The sequence below is a fragment of the Strix aluco genome, chromosome 11 (genome assembly GCF_031877795.1).
Source record: "Strix aluco isolate bStrAlu1 chromosome 11, bStrAlu1.hap1, whole genome shotgun sequence".
Classification (NCBI taxonomy): Eukaryota; Metazoa; Chordata; class Aves; order Strigiformes; family Strigidae; genus Strix; species Strix aluco.
The window spans coordinates 12,352,198-12,366,879 of NC_133941.1; the positions used below are offsets into that span (position 1 = coordinate 12,352,198).

Here is a 14,682-nt window from a genome sequence, read left to right on the forward strand (position 1 = left end):
GATTCCTCCCGCCGCGGAACGGGCCAGGACTCTCGCAGAGGCTCAGTGCTGGAGTCCTGCTGTTACCTTATCTCGGTAAATGCGTTTTTTATCTGATGAGCTTGCCTCTACTCGTTCGGCAGTCGAAGGGAAAATGACCCAAGCCCTTCATGGGAAGAGCTTTCGCTCCGGCGGGTAACGCACCCCTGTAACCTCGCCTTTCGCACCCGGGCGCTGCAGATGCTTTGCGAAACCACGACACGTCCTCAAACTCTGCGATCCCGGCGTTCACCTGGAGCCATTCATTATTTCCCCCCCACCCCGCGCTTCCAAAGTTTGGAGGGGGCAGATTGAAGCCGGGTTTCTGTTTATGCCAACGGGGGTTTGGGGGTGGGTTTGGGGTTCTTCCCACCCCCCCCCCCCCGCCCTGGTCTCTGTGAGCAGCTCGGTAAGACGCAGCGGTCTTTTACAACACTCCCCCCCGCTCCCCGCCCCGCGGGGGACACCGGGCCCCTCCGACACGCGTGGGGGTGGGAGGCGGAGATCCCGCCGTGGGGAGGGAGGGGGGGAAGCGCTGCCACCGCCCCCCCCCCTCCCTGGGGCGGCCCCGCCTCCCCCCGGCACGTTGCGCGGCGGCGCCACGTGAGGCTCATGTGACACGGGTGGGGTGTGGGGGGGGTGTGGGGTGCGGGGGGGGCCGCCCCGGCGGCCGCCAGACGTGCCGGCAGTCACAGGGTAACGCACGTCGCTCCCGTCCACCCACTCGCCCGCATTTAACCCGGCCCGCCGCCGCTCCGCCGCTCCTCAGCCCGCGCTGCGCGGACGCGGAATGAGCTGCCCGCCCTGAACCGCCCAACCGCCCGCCCCGGTTCCGCGCAGCCCGGTTCCGCGCAGCCCGCCGCGCTCCGCAGCGCTCCGCACACCCCGCCGGCCATGGAGCGGATCACCAGCGCGCAACCCCCGCCCGTCTGCCTGGGCAAGCTGCCCGCCCTGGAGAGCGGCGACGTGCCGGGGTAAGCGGGCGCGGAGGGGCGGCGGAGAGGAGAGGAGAGGGGAGGGGAGGGGGGGGGAGGCCCCTCCGCACCCGCGGGAACCGGGCATAATTTCGGGGCTTTTCGTTTCGTAGGCTGGACTTCGCGCACATGTACCAAGTTTACAAGCCCAGGAGGGGGTTAAAGAGGAGCGAGGACAATAAGGTAAATTGGGGGATACCGGGGGGACACACACACCCCCCCACCCAGAGACACGCGGGGCGCGCAGCTTTCCGCCGCCGCGGAGCGCTGACCCGCTGCCTTCGCAGGAGACCTACAAGCTGCCGCACCGGCTGATCGAGAAGAAGAGGCGAGACCGGATCAACGAGTGCATCGCCCAGCTGAAGGACCTGCTGCCCGAGCACCTCAAGCTGACGGTGGGTGCGCGACCCGCCGCGCCTGCGGAGCCGCTACCGCGGTTCTGCCGCTGCCGGGTCTTTGCCTGACGTTTCAGCGGGAATTCGTTTTTTTTAATTTATTTTTAATTTTTTTTTTTTATGCCGTGCCCCGCGGTGGAAGCGCATCCCAAACTTTCCCGGGAGCAGGGAGGTGGGGGTGGTCCTGCAGTGGCTTCGGGAGCTGCGGGGGGGCTGTGCCCCCCCCCCCCCCAGTGCCGGCCGAGGGGAGCCCCCGGCCGGGTTCCCCCATGCTGAGGTCACGGTGCCAGCAGAACAGATAAATAAAATACTCCCTTCTGGGCTATGTGGCTGGTCCAAAATTACCCGCAGGACTCTGTGAGAGCCTCTTTCCAGCCTGCTTTTTAACTTCTTTTCGCGGAATATTGTCATTTATAGCCCTGCGGTGTTCAGGATCAAGGCACTACCTTTAAGCCTTTTCCCCAAGCCACGTCGGTCCTTCCTCTGTTCCTCGGAAAGCGTCGGCAGCCCCAACAGCGCGTGGCCGAGCCCCCGGCAGGCGCCAACCTGTCCCTTTGCTCCCAGACTCTAGGTCACTTGGAGAAGGCAGTGGTTCTCGAGCTCACCTTGAAGCACGTGAAGGCGCTCACCAACCTCATCGAGCAGCAGCAGCAGAAAATAATTGCTTTGCAGAATGGTTTACAAGCAGGTGAGTATTCAAATCATATCGTGTGAAAACCTGTGTGCGCTTGACGGACTTTCTCTTGGAGTCTTTGAAATGCAGTTGTGACACTTCGTTCCCAAGAAGGGAGGAGGCAGGAGTTCTTGCCTTTAATCGCTGTCATTTTCTCTGGTTTTGCTTATGAGCTTTCGCAAAAAAAAAAAAGATGCGTTTCTCAATGTGGTCAGTGTAGAGTGCCCTGTGGAGTTGTCTTGAAATTAAATTGGATTTTAAATAGTTTTATTTAAAGCCCAGGTTTGCTGTGAGGTTCTCTCCAAAGCCATTCAGATCTTTCCATTTATTAGATTTGGATCAAACCCAGTTTTGTTTGCTTGTGTTTTTTTTTTTTCTGAAAATAGATGTTAATCTGCTTTTTATACATACCTGGTTTAGGTCTCTCTATAAACAAGCTAGCCCGTGTTCTGCAGGTGAAGAGGGGACCCGGTGTCTCAGCTTATCGTGCTTTAGATGCACTTCCTCCTTCTGTTTTTGCATGTGGCACTCACGTGAATCTGATAAAGTAAAATTTAGTTTTTCTGAAGAGCCTTCTACTGCTCCAGCAGCCACAGGGAGTGCAATAGAGCTTTAAGCTGAAGCAAAATCGCCCGGGGTTGGCAGAGCTGCTGGCGGGTAGCTGTGCTCCACTCCGGGAGCTCTGCCTGGAGGTGAAGGGCGAGGTGCTCTCTACCTTCCCCAGGGTGTTTCCCGGAGAAGGCACCAGCTTGACTCGCTCCTTTGCTCTGTACTTCAGCACCTGTTGAAGGGGGAGTATACGGTAAATGCAGAACTAAAAAATAAGTTTAAAGTTATTAGGTGGGAGTGGACAGACGGATGTTCAAATAAAAATGTTCGCTTATGCAGAAATTGGGGGAACGTATGCAAAGTTCAGGTGGACTGCTGAGTTCAGGTCTGTAGCTGTGCTGTAACTGAAGTTTAATATCGCTGCCAGTCTGCCTCAAAGATGGTAATGGAACTGTTTAGCACGTTGTTAATTTTTAATTTCTTTCTGTTAATGTTTCCTCAGGTGACCTGTCATCAAGAAACCTTGATTCCAGCCAGGAAATGTTTCGATCCGGTTTCCAGATGTGTGCCAAGGAAATGCTGCAATACCTGGCAAAGCACGAGAATGGGAAGGACCTGAAGTCGTCCCAGCTGGTCAGCCATCTGCACCGCATGGCCTCCGAGGTGCTCCAGGGCGGAGCCGGCCGCAAGTCTGGAGACATCCCTCCTAAAATGGTGGACTTGAAAGAGAAACCCGTCTCCTTAGCCAAAGCGGTGGAGGGACACGGGAAGAACTGCGTGCCTGTGATCCAGAGGACATTTGCTCACTCCAGCGGGGAGCAGAGCGGCAGTGACACAGACACGGACAGCGGGTATGGGGGAGAGCTGGAGAAAAGTGACTCCAAATCCGAACAGCAGTATTTCAAAAAGGATACCGAACTCAAGTATGCTGTCCAGGAGAGAATAAGCTCTATTAAGCAAGAGACTGAGGACCCGCCGGCCAAAAGGAGCCGGCTGGAGTCGCCGGAGGACGAGGGCCCTTTTGGCAGCGACATGATGGGCTCTTCCAGCAGCTTCCTGGGCCCCCACGCTCACCAGCCCCCGCTGTGCTTGCCTTTCTATTTGATCCCGCCATCCGCAACAGCCTATCTGCCCATGCTGGAGAAGTGCTGGTACCCGGCGTCCGTACCCGTCTTGTACCCCAGCCTCCCCGCCTCTGCCGCAGCACTTACGGGGTTCATGAACCCCGATAAAATCTCCCCGCCTCTGCTGATGCCCCAGAGACTCCCTTCTCCCGTCCCAGCCCATTCCCCTATCGACTCCTCAGCTCTGCTTCAAGCTTTGAAGCAGATTCCTCCTTTGAACTTGGAAACCAAAGACTAAGTGCAGTGTGACTTTTTTCTTTTTTTCTTTTTTTTTTTTTTTTTTTAGTTTGAGACTATTTCACTTTTATATATTGGCTGGACTGAGGTGTGGGGATAAGGTTCACTGCGTGTAGGAAGCTAAATCCCCTTTTCTCTTGACTTGTCAGGTAGTTTGGAGAAGGATGAAGGATGTGCCCAGGTTAGCGAATCAGAACTACTTCAAAAAAAAAAAACCAACAAGGGTTTTGTGCTTTACCCCTTACCTTCTTCCCTCTCCGCATCTGCAGAACAACAGTTGACTCGGTCAGCTGCGACTCTATTGCAAAGCTGTGAAAAAGTATTCCATTAGGCAGACTTGGTTTTAGGGTCTGTGAATATAAAAATATGGTACTTCTCATCAAGGCTTTTAAGGCGACGGCCCCACTGCCAGTAGTTGGAGCTGAACTGATTCAGTGCCCATCAGTCGCCAGCATCCGAGTGATCGGCACGGTGTGGCGGTGGTGGCAACGCCGCTGAAAGCGGAGGAGGAGCAGAGCAGCAGTCACTGCTTGGTCGTGCACAGTCAGGTAGACTTAAGACGGGTTTCTCTCCACACCTTTGCTGATATATATATATTTTTTTTTTTTTTTAAGAAATAAAAGGTAGATGCTGCTTGGAAGCTTTACATGGCGTACATCTAATAAATAAATTAACACGCGCCCCTTCCTGTAACTTGAGCTGCTAGTTTGGGCTGGGTAGGGGAGAAAATATCCCAAGGATCACTTTGCTTGTTGCACCTGACTCCAGGCCTCTCTCTCGCTGCTGCTGTACAGTTCTGCCGGGTCTGGCCTGCTGGAAATCAAAGTGGTTTTACAAGTCCCGTTGGCGGGGCCCGGCCGGTGAGCAGCCGCTTCCTGCGCGGGGCAAGTCGAGAGCTTCGTGCAAGAGGGAGCAGTTCAGCCAAAGTCGACAGCACGATGCCTGCTGAATATGCCCCTGTCAGTGCCTTTGAAAAATTAAAAGGCTGGGATTTTCAAAGGAGTCTAATCCCGGCGAGGTTTGAGCATCTAAATTCCTTAGTCTCCTTGGTAAACCCTGGCCCACATTACTGTATTAAAGAAAGAGGGTTAGGGTGTTGACACTTGTCCCGTTAAACTGCGGGGGTCTTTCTCCGCACAGGAACATCATGTCCAATTTGGCTTTTTTAAAAATTTAATTTAAAAAAACCCCCTTCGCTGCAAAAGGCAGTGCTGGGTTTTTTTTCGTTACTGGTTTTGAGAACTCGTGTCCAGAAACCCTGTTGGATGGATTTTCATTTCGCCCTCCCATTGCACCAGCTGTTGAGATGCACTATGCTTGATTGCAGATTGTGTTCTAACGTTTATTTTGTTGTTGGTTTTTGGTTTTTTTGGTATACAGTTGTTGCCTTTATTTGTAAAATCCTGTTATAAATATATATATATTATATAAATATATTAAAAGGTAAAACGTTTCAGATGTCTATTATTTGTATAACTACTTGAGCATAAAGAAGTGAGAAATATGAATGTATTCTTGTTTCTGGGTTGTCTTTTGTTTTTTTGAAGAGAAGAATTTTTTGTTTTTTCTCTAGGGAGAGGTACAGTGTTTATATTTTGGAGCCTTCTTCAAGGTGGGATATTGTACATATTTTTATCTTGAGTAAATGTTAAGTAGTTGTTTAAAAATACTTAATAAAATAATTCTTTTCCTGTGGAAGATAAGGGTTTGCCTCCTGTGCTTTTAAATGTTGGAGCAGGGTCATTTTGTATGGTCCGATCCAGCCGCGATGGGGCGAGGGGAGGAGTGGGGCTCTCCTCGCTCCCAGCAGCTCCTGTGCCATAGCTGCCCTGAGGCAGCTCAGGGCCCCATTACTCATCTCCCCGGGGGTATTTACTTATTTAACTCCCTTGGCACCTTCGGGGATTCTTTTCCCGGATCCAAGAGAGGTGCTGGGAGACCCTGGCTGGCTTTTCTGCTTTCTCCTCCTTTCACTTTGCGCTCCCTGGGCCTGGCTTTTTGGCTCGTCCGCCCCAAGCTCAGTGGGGAGGTGGCAGCCCCTTGCCGTGGAGGATGCCTCTTCTGCCTGGAGGAAAAATGGGCTTTCTAGAGTGGTTTTGCTTTGCCGGTGTCCCTGAGCCTCGCCAAACCGCCACTCCTGCACCGCAGGCCTGCCCCGCCACGGCCTCCCTCTGCTCAAGGCCGAGGGGCACAAGGGGCATGTGAGGCGTGGGGTGGCCCCAGGGCTGTCCTGGACAATTTCCTCCTCCCGAGCTGCCTCTGCAGCCCTGGTTGCCTCTGTGGTGGGCCTGTTCGGCTCGGAGGGATGGCCGCCGGGCAGGGCCCAATCCGGGGGTGGACTTGTGCCACCCTGCTGCCGCGCTCCTGTCGGTGGTTTGGACTTGGAGCCGGCGCTGTGGGTGGTAGTGAGCAACCTGGTGCCTCTTTGCTCAGGCTGCTGCAAAACAGGCCGGGGGGGATCATCACACGCGTCTGACCACGGGCTCCTTCCCTGCCCCTCCAGCAACGGTGCACAGTTTGTGTCCTCCATGCAAAATGGAGGGGACCCCAAACCTCTCCCTGAAGGCAAAAGCTGGGCCAAGCATGGCTCTGGCCTGTGCAGGATGGGTGGGAGGACTCGGTTTCCCGGCGGCATCGCCTACGCGTGGATGGGGCATGGGCGCTTCTGCGGGATATTTCAGGTTTTCACAACGCAGATGAATCGCAAAACGTAGTGAAAGGTTAAATGCTCGGTCCTGGGCTGCAGCACTGCCAGGACCCGGCTGGAGGAGAAGCAGGTGCCTGGGGACTGCTGTTAGACTATGCTTAGTGTTAGCTTAAGTAATGCTAGGAAGAAACACAGGCCTGCTTGTATTAGTTTATTTGGGGTCTCCATACCTCCTGATGTTTATGTCGTATTTGTTCTAATTAGGGCTAAATATTGATCTCACTGAAGACTGTAAGTAACCCCCTTTTGGGGACAACATTTGGTGCTCAGCACAGCAGTGTTTAAAGCCTCGTTAATGGCTGGATTTCTGGCTCGTTTCCATGGCTCTCACTCCCCTTCGGTCTCCATCTTCTGACCCACCTTGTCGTATGGTGGGAGGACTCACAGAAGCTCCAGATCCTCAGTCACGGAGGAAAAAAAATTGTAAAATAAAAAAAAAAAATAGTGGAAGAGATAAGGTTTATTCAGGAAGCGAAGGCTAATGACGGACTGGGGATTTTCGCCGCCGCCCTGGCCAGGCGCCAGCAGGACAGGTGAGTTCTGCAGGGCAGAGCAAGGTCCGGTGGCCCTCGGTCATCCCCGGCCAGCAGCGCGGGCAGCCCCCCGCCCCCTGCCACCCCCGGGCAGAGCCAGCGCACTCCATCCCGTCACAAAGCGGTGAGGGGGCAACACGGGCGGCCGAGGGAGAACAGTGATGGGGGGGCCGACCCCCGGCATGGCGCCAGGCCGTGGCAGCCGTGCCACGCCGTGCCGGCGGGGTGTGCTGAGTTCCCCGGACTTGTTTTCATGGTCTCACCCAGCTCTGACCTGCCTCAAATGTTGACACAATGTCACGTTTCCGACTGCAGTCTTTCATGTGCAGCCGGAGGCTAAATACGGCTGCTGGTTCCTGGAAAAAGACGTGCCTGGCACCCTTTCAGCAGAAACCCGATCCCCATGCAGGCTTGGCACAACAGCTGAATAACATGGCAATAACTCTTTCAGCAGCATTTCAACCCATAAATAGGGCTTCCCGAGCGACTCCTTGAAGTAAGGCAAGGAGGATACAATGATTTTTTAGAAAAGGCAAAAAAACAAAGCCAGGGTGCATGAAAAGCGAGTATGAGGAGGCAGCCCGGTTCGGAGCGGATCAGAGGAGATCGTGGAGATGCTGAGTGTGGTTTGGTGAATGCGAGCGCAGGATTGCCTCAAAAGGAAAGAAATGCTCTTGAATTTTCTAATGTCTCGGTCCCGTTTTATACAAGCCCTGTGGAGGTAGGATAAGAGCCTTCCTGAAAGCGAGGGCCCTTCCTAACCCCGCTGAGGACACAGAGACACATAATTTTAGCTTTTCACCACCTGTTTGGAAAGCTCCTATAACCGAGTGCTATGGGACTGGATGGTTTTTACAGGCATGTACCCCGGGAGCTGCTTATTTGCATTATGCATGGACCGGGGCCTAAAATAATCTGCAGTGACGCACATTTTTTGCTGTGATTTTTTTTTCTTTTTTTTTTTTTTTTCCCTTTTCCAGGACTCCATTTTTCTGAACGTGCCGTGACTTTTGAGGACCACGCATGGTTAAGCAGCCCCAGGGCTCCTGAGTCCCTGAATCAGCACGTCCGCCTGCAGACACCGAGAGAGCCAGGGGGAGCGCTCCCCCCGGCCGTGACACGGCCACGGCGGGGAGAAGTGCCCTTCTGCTCTGCCCTGGCTTTCATCTGCAAAGCGTGTAGCTGCAAGTGCCGCGTGTTTACAAATGCAGGCATTGCAAGATCCCTTGAACTGTGTCCTAGTACAAAAGAGGCTTTGAAACAAGAAACACGTTGTCATGGCATGTTCCAGGCCAGCAGCACCAGACTGAACCAGATAATTGCTGTTTCTGCTTTAGCTGCTTCATCGTGGAAAAAGCAGCAGGTCTTAAGCAAGTCTTTTTTTCCCTTTAGACAGTTGGTGTGATGCTGGGGATGGAAAGAGAGGGTCGGGAATGCCTGGGCAGGCGGGGGCAGAGGTGGGATGAGCCCAGCCGGTGCTGTGTACCGCTCCCCAGCACCGCAGGGCCGGAGGTGAAATTACCCTGCTGAGTTCAGGTCGCGTAACTGTAGCCAGCAGAGCTGGTGACACCGACCCTCGCTACGCAACACGCGGTATTCCTGTTTTGTAACCCTGACTCGTGGCGTGTGGCCAGAGTCAGGAGATGCAGCTCTTGCAGCCCCCCTGCCCCGCTCCAGACCTTTCCCATTGCCCTTCTCTGGGCATTTCACGGCACTTGAGAAATACCCAAATATCTCTCGGTGGCAGCCAGCTAACTGGCCCCGAGATGAATATGTCCGTTACCGTCCCTGAGCTCGGTGGCTGGGCGAGCAGGATCTCTGCACCGCTAGAAATGGCGGGCATGACGGAGGGGGTGCCTGCACTCTCATGCCCATGCTGTGGTTTTAAGAAAGAGAGGGTAATATCTCAACCTGGTATTTTGAAATAAATTATTTCTTATACATTTCTCTTTCTCCCAGGTGTGTTTTTGCTCTGGGCACATCACTCCGTGGAGTCAGTTATTGCCATTACACCCAGTGCCTTCAGAAATGGCAAAGTGGTAAAGCTCTGCTGGGAGGGGCTTTTCACCTCCTGTGCCTCGTTAAAAACTGCAGAACTGGGGAAGGCTGGGTAACACCCCACAGCTGAGGGGAAACAGAGGAGTTTGGGGCTGCTTTGCAAGAAGCAACACTGAGGAGTGCTGGAAAATAACAAGGTAGATTCCCCACCCTGCCCCCATCTCCTCTTGTGGAGAGGGTCTGTCCTGGGCTGGTTGTTCCCGGCCTCTCTGTGCCCGATGTGTTACATCCACACAGAGCTCAGTCCTGCGCAGGACTCCGGCTGCCCGCTGTCCTGTAACATGGCTGGGTTAGGCAGGTCTGGTTAAGGCAGGTAGGTGTCTGCCTTGGGATGCTGGGGGAACCCCGCTCTGTGGGGGTGAAAACGCTGACTGGGGAAGAGCTGGGTTGGCTGTCTGAAGCTCTGGGCTTGTCCCCCGGGGACCATTTTATCTACCCTCCTGACTTCTGCTTTTTATTCTGTTACCCAGGATGGGATGCCACTTTATTGTTGTTTGGACAACAGCTCAGGCCCAAAAATGGTAGCAGTGGTCTGTTGTTGCCAGAGCTGTCACACAAAAAGGAGTAATTAATTTTCTCTCTGCAACACGGCTTTATCTTTCCTTCAGCCCGTGGTGCTGCTGGAAGTACTGTAGTGTTCCCTTCTCCCGGTAGCCTTGCCGTGTGTCTCCTTTTAGTGGCAGCTAGAAAAAAAGCGAAGATGTATTCTGCTTTGAAAGTACTGATGAATATGCAAACAGTTAGGCCTGAAATATTACTTATCCTTGTCACGGGGTATGCACGGAGTTCGTATTTGCACTTTTGCCTGAGGATGTATACAACACGAATGTGGAGCTGAGCAGCTTAGGGAAGATTTAACTCTTATTTCTATTCTTGACGCCGAATCATTAATAAGGTTATGCCCACGTTCAGGGCCTTTCCCAGCGCTCCCCTCCTGCTGCAGCGGGGGTTTGGAAACCTGCCGGCAGAGCTTTACTTCAGCCATCGATTGGTGCGCAGCGGGGGTAATATTTCATCCCGAATGGAAGCAGTCGCTGATGATTATCGCATGGTATTAGCACGTGTCGCTGTGAAATTGGTGTGATTTGAGATGAAATGTGACCTATGGGCACAGGCAACCACGTTTTAATGTATTCTAGCTGCATTACGCTGCACGGGTAACGCTGGGGCTTGACGAGCTATTACTGCTGCTGGTACCACGCTGATTAAAAACCCCGGCTCGCTCCTGCTCCCATTGAAATCGGTGGGAGGTCTGTCATTGCCTTCAGTGAGCGCTGGACCGGATCCAGATTTCACTTCATAGTATGCATTATTCCATAGGATTAAAGAGGCACAGGGAGTGGGATTCCTCTCCCTCACTGATCTCGACCGCTTAGATGTTTGCCTTGGAGCTGGCTGGGACCTGAGGCACCCAACCTGATTTTGGTGTCTACCCAGGGAGGAGATGAGCGGTGTTTTCTCCACAGTGGCCACAGCAGTGCCAAAATATAATGCTCCCGAAGGTCAGCCAAGGCTGGGGTGCTGCTCTGGGGGTGCAGGTTAAATGTGAGGTGCCCCAGAGCATACCTGGGCATCCCCCCTTGAACGAGCATACCTGGGGGGTGTGGGGACAAGGCAGGGGGGGCAGCAGGGATTCCTGTAAGTGTTGCCTGTACAGTCCAAGTGTTCGACACCACCAGCGTGCCGGAGCCCCAGTTCGCAAGTGAAAAAGCCTGAGTGCACCCTGGGAGGGGGCCTGGGCTCTGTGCACGCCCATCAGGAGTCGGCTGGGGAGGGGTTTTCTCTGGTTCTAAGCGTTTGACCTCAAAGCTGTGCCGGCTGCTCTGGGGCTGAATTCCCCTCACGTGGATCCCACCCAGACCCTGCCCAGCCCTGTCAGCCGAGCCTCTGGGTGCAGGATGACTCAGGGCCCTGTGCAGGAAGGGCTGCGGAGGAAGGGGGGTGGCGGTGATATCCCCCCCCCCCCCCAAGTGCTGCTGGGGAACTGAAGCAATCTGTTCATCATGGAAAAACTGCTCTTTGCAGCAATTCAAATGGAAACTTCCCAGAATGACTGTTGCAGAGCTTTCCCCTTGAATCACCAGGCCTCCGAAGAGCCGCTTTCTAAGACGATGCCCTCGGGAAAGCTGTCATCGGCCTCAGCCGCGCCGCGGTGCCTCCCTCCTGCAGCACAGCCGGTCTCCGTCTCTCCTCGGGCCCGTTTTCTATCAGAGCATTGCTGCTCAGTTTGGCTGGATGGCTGTGTCTGATGAGCAAAAGCAGGTCCAGGAGTGCAGCCCTGAAGGCCACAGGCTGGGGCTCAGCTCAGGTGCTAAGCCCAGTTTTTGGTCTGCAGACCACAGCAGGAGCTTGCCCCAGGAGGGACAAGTAGGTGACTGCCAGCGCGGAGGTGTCCCACGAGCTGCACTGCTTGGTTTTGGAAGCTAAAAGGCCAGAGGATGCTGGCTGGCCCCACCAGCCCACGCCACATGCTGAAAGGCTCTAGGGGCAATGGACACCGTGCTCACCCCAACTCAGCACCACCCCGGGGTGGAGGTTCTGACAGCAGCATCCGCTGCCGTCTCGTGAAGGCCATCTGCCTGTTTTCCCTGCCCGCTGGCTGCCTGTCACCCTTTCCATGGTTTAAATGAGTGTCCAAAGGTCACGGAGAATTCAGCCTCTGCCCGGCGGCTCACGTAGCCGAATGAATAAGGGGTGAGTGTGCGACGCCTGACTCAATCTGCTCCCATATGCACACCCGCCGGGTGCTTTGCATCCCGTGCTGACATGGCCACTGCAAAATTTGCACTGGAAGAGAGCGTAGAGCATGCACATCACCCACCGTGCCGTGCCTGCACCCCATGTGCATTGCATGAGACCCCTCACCTGGCATGTGGCCCCCGAGGGACTTTCCTCGGGCAACCAGCGTGGCCCGTTCAGGCCAGCATAACCACAACTGCGAGTAAAGCTCTGAGTCGTCAGCCCCGTGGATTGGGAAAAGATAAGAAGGAGCCGGGTGTCGCAAAGGGTGGGTGGCAATGGAGCCAGGGAGGGCAGGTTATGGCACGCCAGTGATCCCGGAGCAAAGCTGCTGGGGATTTTTCTGCATTTATTCCCATGGTCCCCGTGGTGCTTGTCCCCACAGTAACGGAGGAGGCTGGCACTGCAGCATTCGGTGACATCCCTGGTCCCCAGGTGGGAGTTGAGGACCTGGGAGGCCCGTGCCATACCCCAACACCTCTTTGGGGCACACGAGCCCAAGGACAGCTTTCCTGCATTTCAGAGCACATCAAGTTTTCACTGTGTTTCTGCAGCCCCGCAAAAGCAAACAAGAGCAGCTGGGCAGGTGTAGGGTTGGTCAGGACCTGGTAGGAGCTTGACCAGGGCGAGGGACGGCTGGTGACAGAGGCTTGTCCCTAGGGCTGGTGGCAGTTGCTTGTCCCCAGTGCCTGCAGCAAGTGGTTGCACGCCGGGGCTTGTGGGATGTGCTGGTGTGAGCACCGTGCCAGCAAAGCCAGACGCTGCCATGCGTGTGACGAGCATGGCCCGGCTGCTGCGCGCCTGTGAGGCATTAACCACAGAGGGGTTTTCCAGCTGCAGCTGGGCGCTGGCAAACACCTGGGCGCTTGAGGTCAGGAGGCATTTGCAACACAGGCTTTTCTGAACCCAGGAGCAAAGCAAAGGTGGTTTTAAGGAGACCAGTGAGACTGAGATTTCCGTGCAGATCCCGGAGTCACTTGGAAGATGAGTCAAAGGATTCCTGAAACGATTACAGCTGCGAGGTGCCTCAGCACCGACACATCCACCATCAGCAGCACTACCAGGCTCCCTCAGCCAGCTGCTCATGCTTTCTGTTTAATAAGACATATTAGGCAATTTCCCATTAAAGATGTTTATGGGAATATATAAATATTCGTTTATACAGAACTTGCCTGGCCATTTGTGCACAGAGCGGTGGCAAGAGTGACTTGAATTGTTATAAATCTATCAAGAAAGCTTGAGATGGAGCCCGCTGCATGGCAAGGAGATGGATGTCCTGGAGTTCCAGAGGGGACTGAGCTCCTCCAGGCGTCAGGATGGGGGGACCTCGCTCCGTGGGATGTAGCACCCCACTGAGCAGGACAGGGCCACTACGGGCCCTGCCCCAGTCAGCGTGGGCAGGGTTTTCCCTCCTGTGATTTCCCAATGGCCACAGGAAGAGCATGGCACAGACCCGATCTGGATTAAATCAAAGGAATTTTTTTTTTTTTCATCTGCTTACGCGTTGACCACCAAACCACATCCTTCGAGTCTGAGCCCAGCGCAGTGAAACAAAAACTAGGCCAGGGCTTTTTGCTCATTTTTTTTTTTTTCTTTTCCCTTACAGCATCAGTTGGGTGCAAAGCTGGCACAGGCCTCTCCTCCAGCCACTCTGCTCCCCACAGAGCCCGGCACATCCCCACAGGACATCCCCCTCCCAGGGCAGCCCTGTGTTTCCCCCACCTCAATCACCCCAGGTGAACCACTTGCAGCTCCACGTGAAACCTGGGGAACTATTCAGATTATGTCCACTGAGCACAGCGTCAGTGGGGAGCAAATATAGAGGAGTAATAAGGAATGACGCCCTGGCAGATCGTGTTGTCGGGACCTAATAAGACGCAACGTGGGGATTGTGCTTAGCTCTCACCCAACGGCATTAAGCAGCCAAGGGTTTTACAGCCTGACCGTGAGATCAGAGCAAACTGGAGGGGATGCGTCGGCAAAGAGTCCCCCCAGTTGCTGGCAGGAGCGGCGGCCACAGTGTGACACCAGTCGCTGGGCAGCATCTCAAGAGCAGGGCTTGCATCAGTCACGATCTGCCTGCATAGGGAAGTTCTCACGTTTACAGAACAGAGAGCAGCTTTATTGTTTTATTTTGCAAACCAAAACCAGCCGGGAGTTTCTGAAGTGTCTGCCATCCCCACAGAGAGCTGTTTAGTCATGCCTGGTGTGTATGCATGTGAGACAGAGTGTAGGGGAGGGAGTCTCTGGGACTTTGCAAAGATTAAAGATTTATGCTGACCCTTGAATCTGATCCAAGGCTACTAATCTGCCCTGATCCTATCATCTGCTCAGGGTGGATCTATTTCACTTTCCTTTATGGTACTCCTGACTCACTCCACTCCCACTCCAGGCCAGCCCAGTGGGAATGGGAAGCACTACCACATATTTGTTTGGGTTTGCATTTAAAGCTCTGGACCTGTAGTGGGTGCAGCTCATAAAGGAAACCAGTGTGGATAAGATATGGGTGAGCTGAATGCTTGGAAACCACTCCCAAACACAAGCTGAAGTGGTTTGAAATCAAGGTGGAGTGATGTACAGAAGGCACAATACTTGCCAGCTACGCCCAACGTGTGAGAAAGGCGTTGAAATCCAAGGGGGTAAGGTAGGCAGGGCATCAACGTGCTTCCGAGGGA

At 54.3% G+C, this 14,682-nt stretch overlaps 1 protein-coding gene across 1 annotated transcript; it reads left to right on the forward strand.

Moving 5' to 3' along the window:
- Window positions 1-703: 703 nt before the first annotated feature.
- BHLHE40 (basic helix-loop-helix family member e40) lies at window positions 704-5,673 on the forward strand. The gene is made up of 5 exons (XM_074836088.1): window positions 704-992; window positions 1,106-1,175; window positions 1,280-1,387; window positions 1,952-2,075; window positions 3,112-5,673. The coding sequence occupies exons 1-5, from the start codon at window positions 913-915 to the stop codon at window positions 3,969-3,971; spliced, it is 1,242 nt and encodes a 413-aa protein (XP_074692189.1). The 5' UTR covers window positions 704-912; the 3' UTR covers window positions 3,972-5,673.
- Window positions 5,674-14,682: the final 9,009 nt, after the last annotated feature.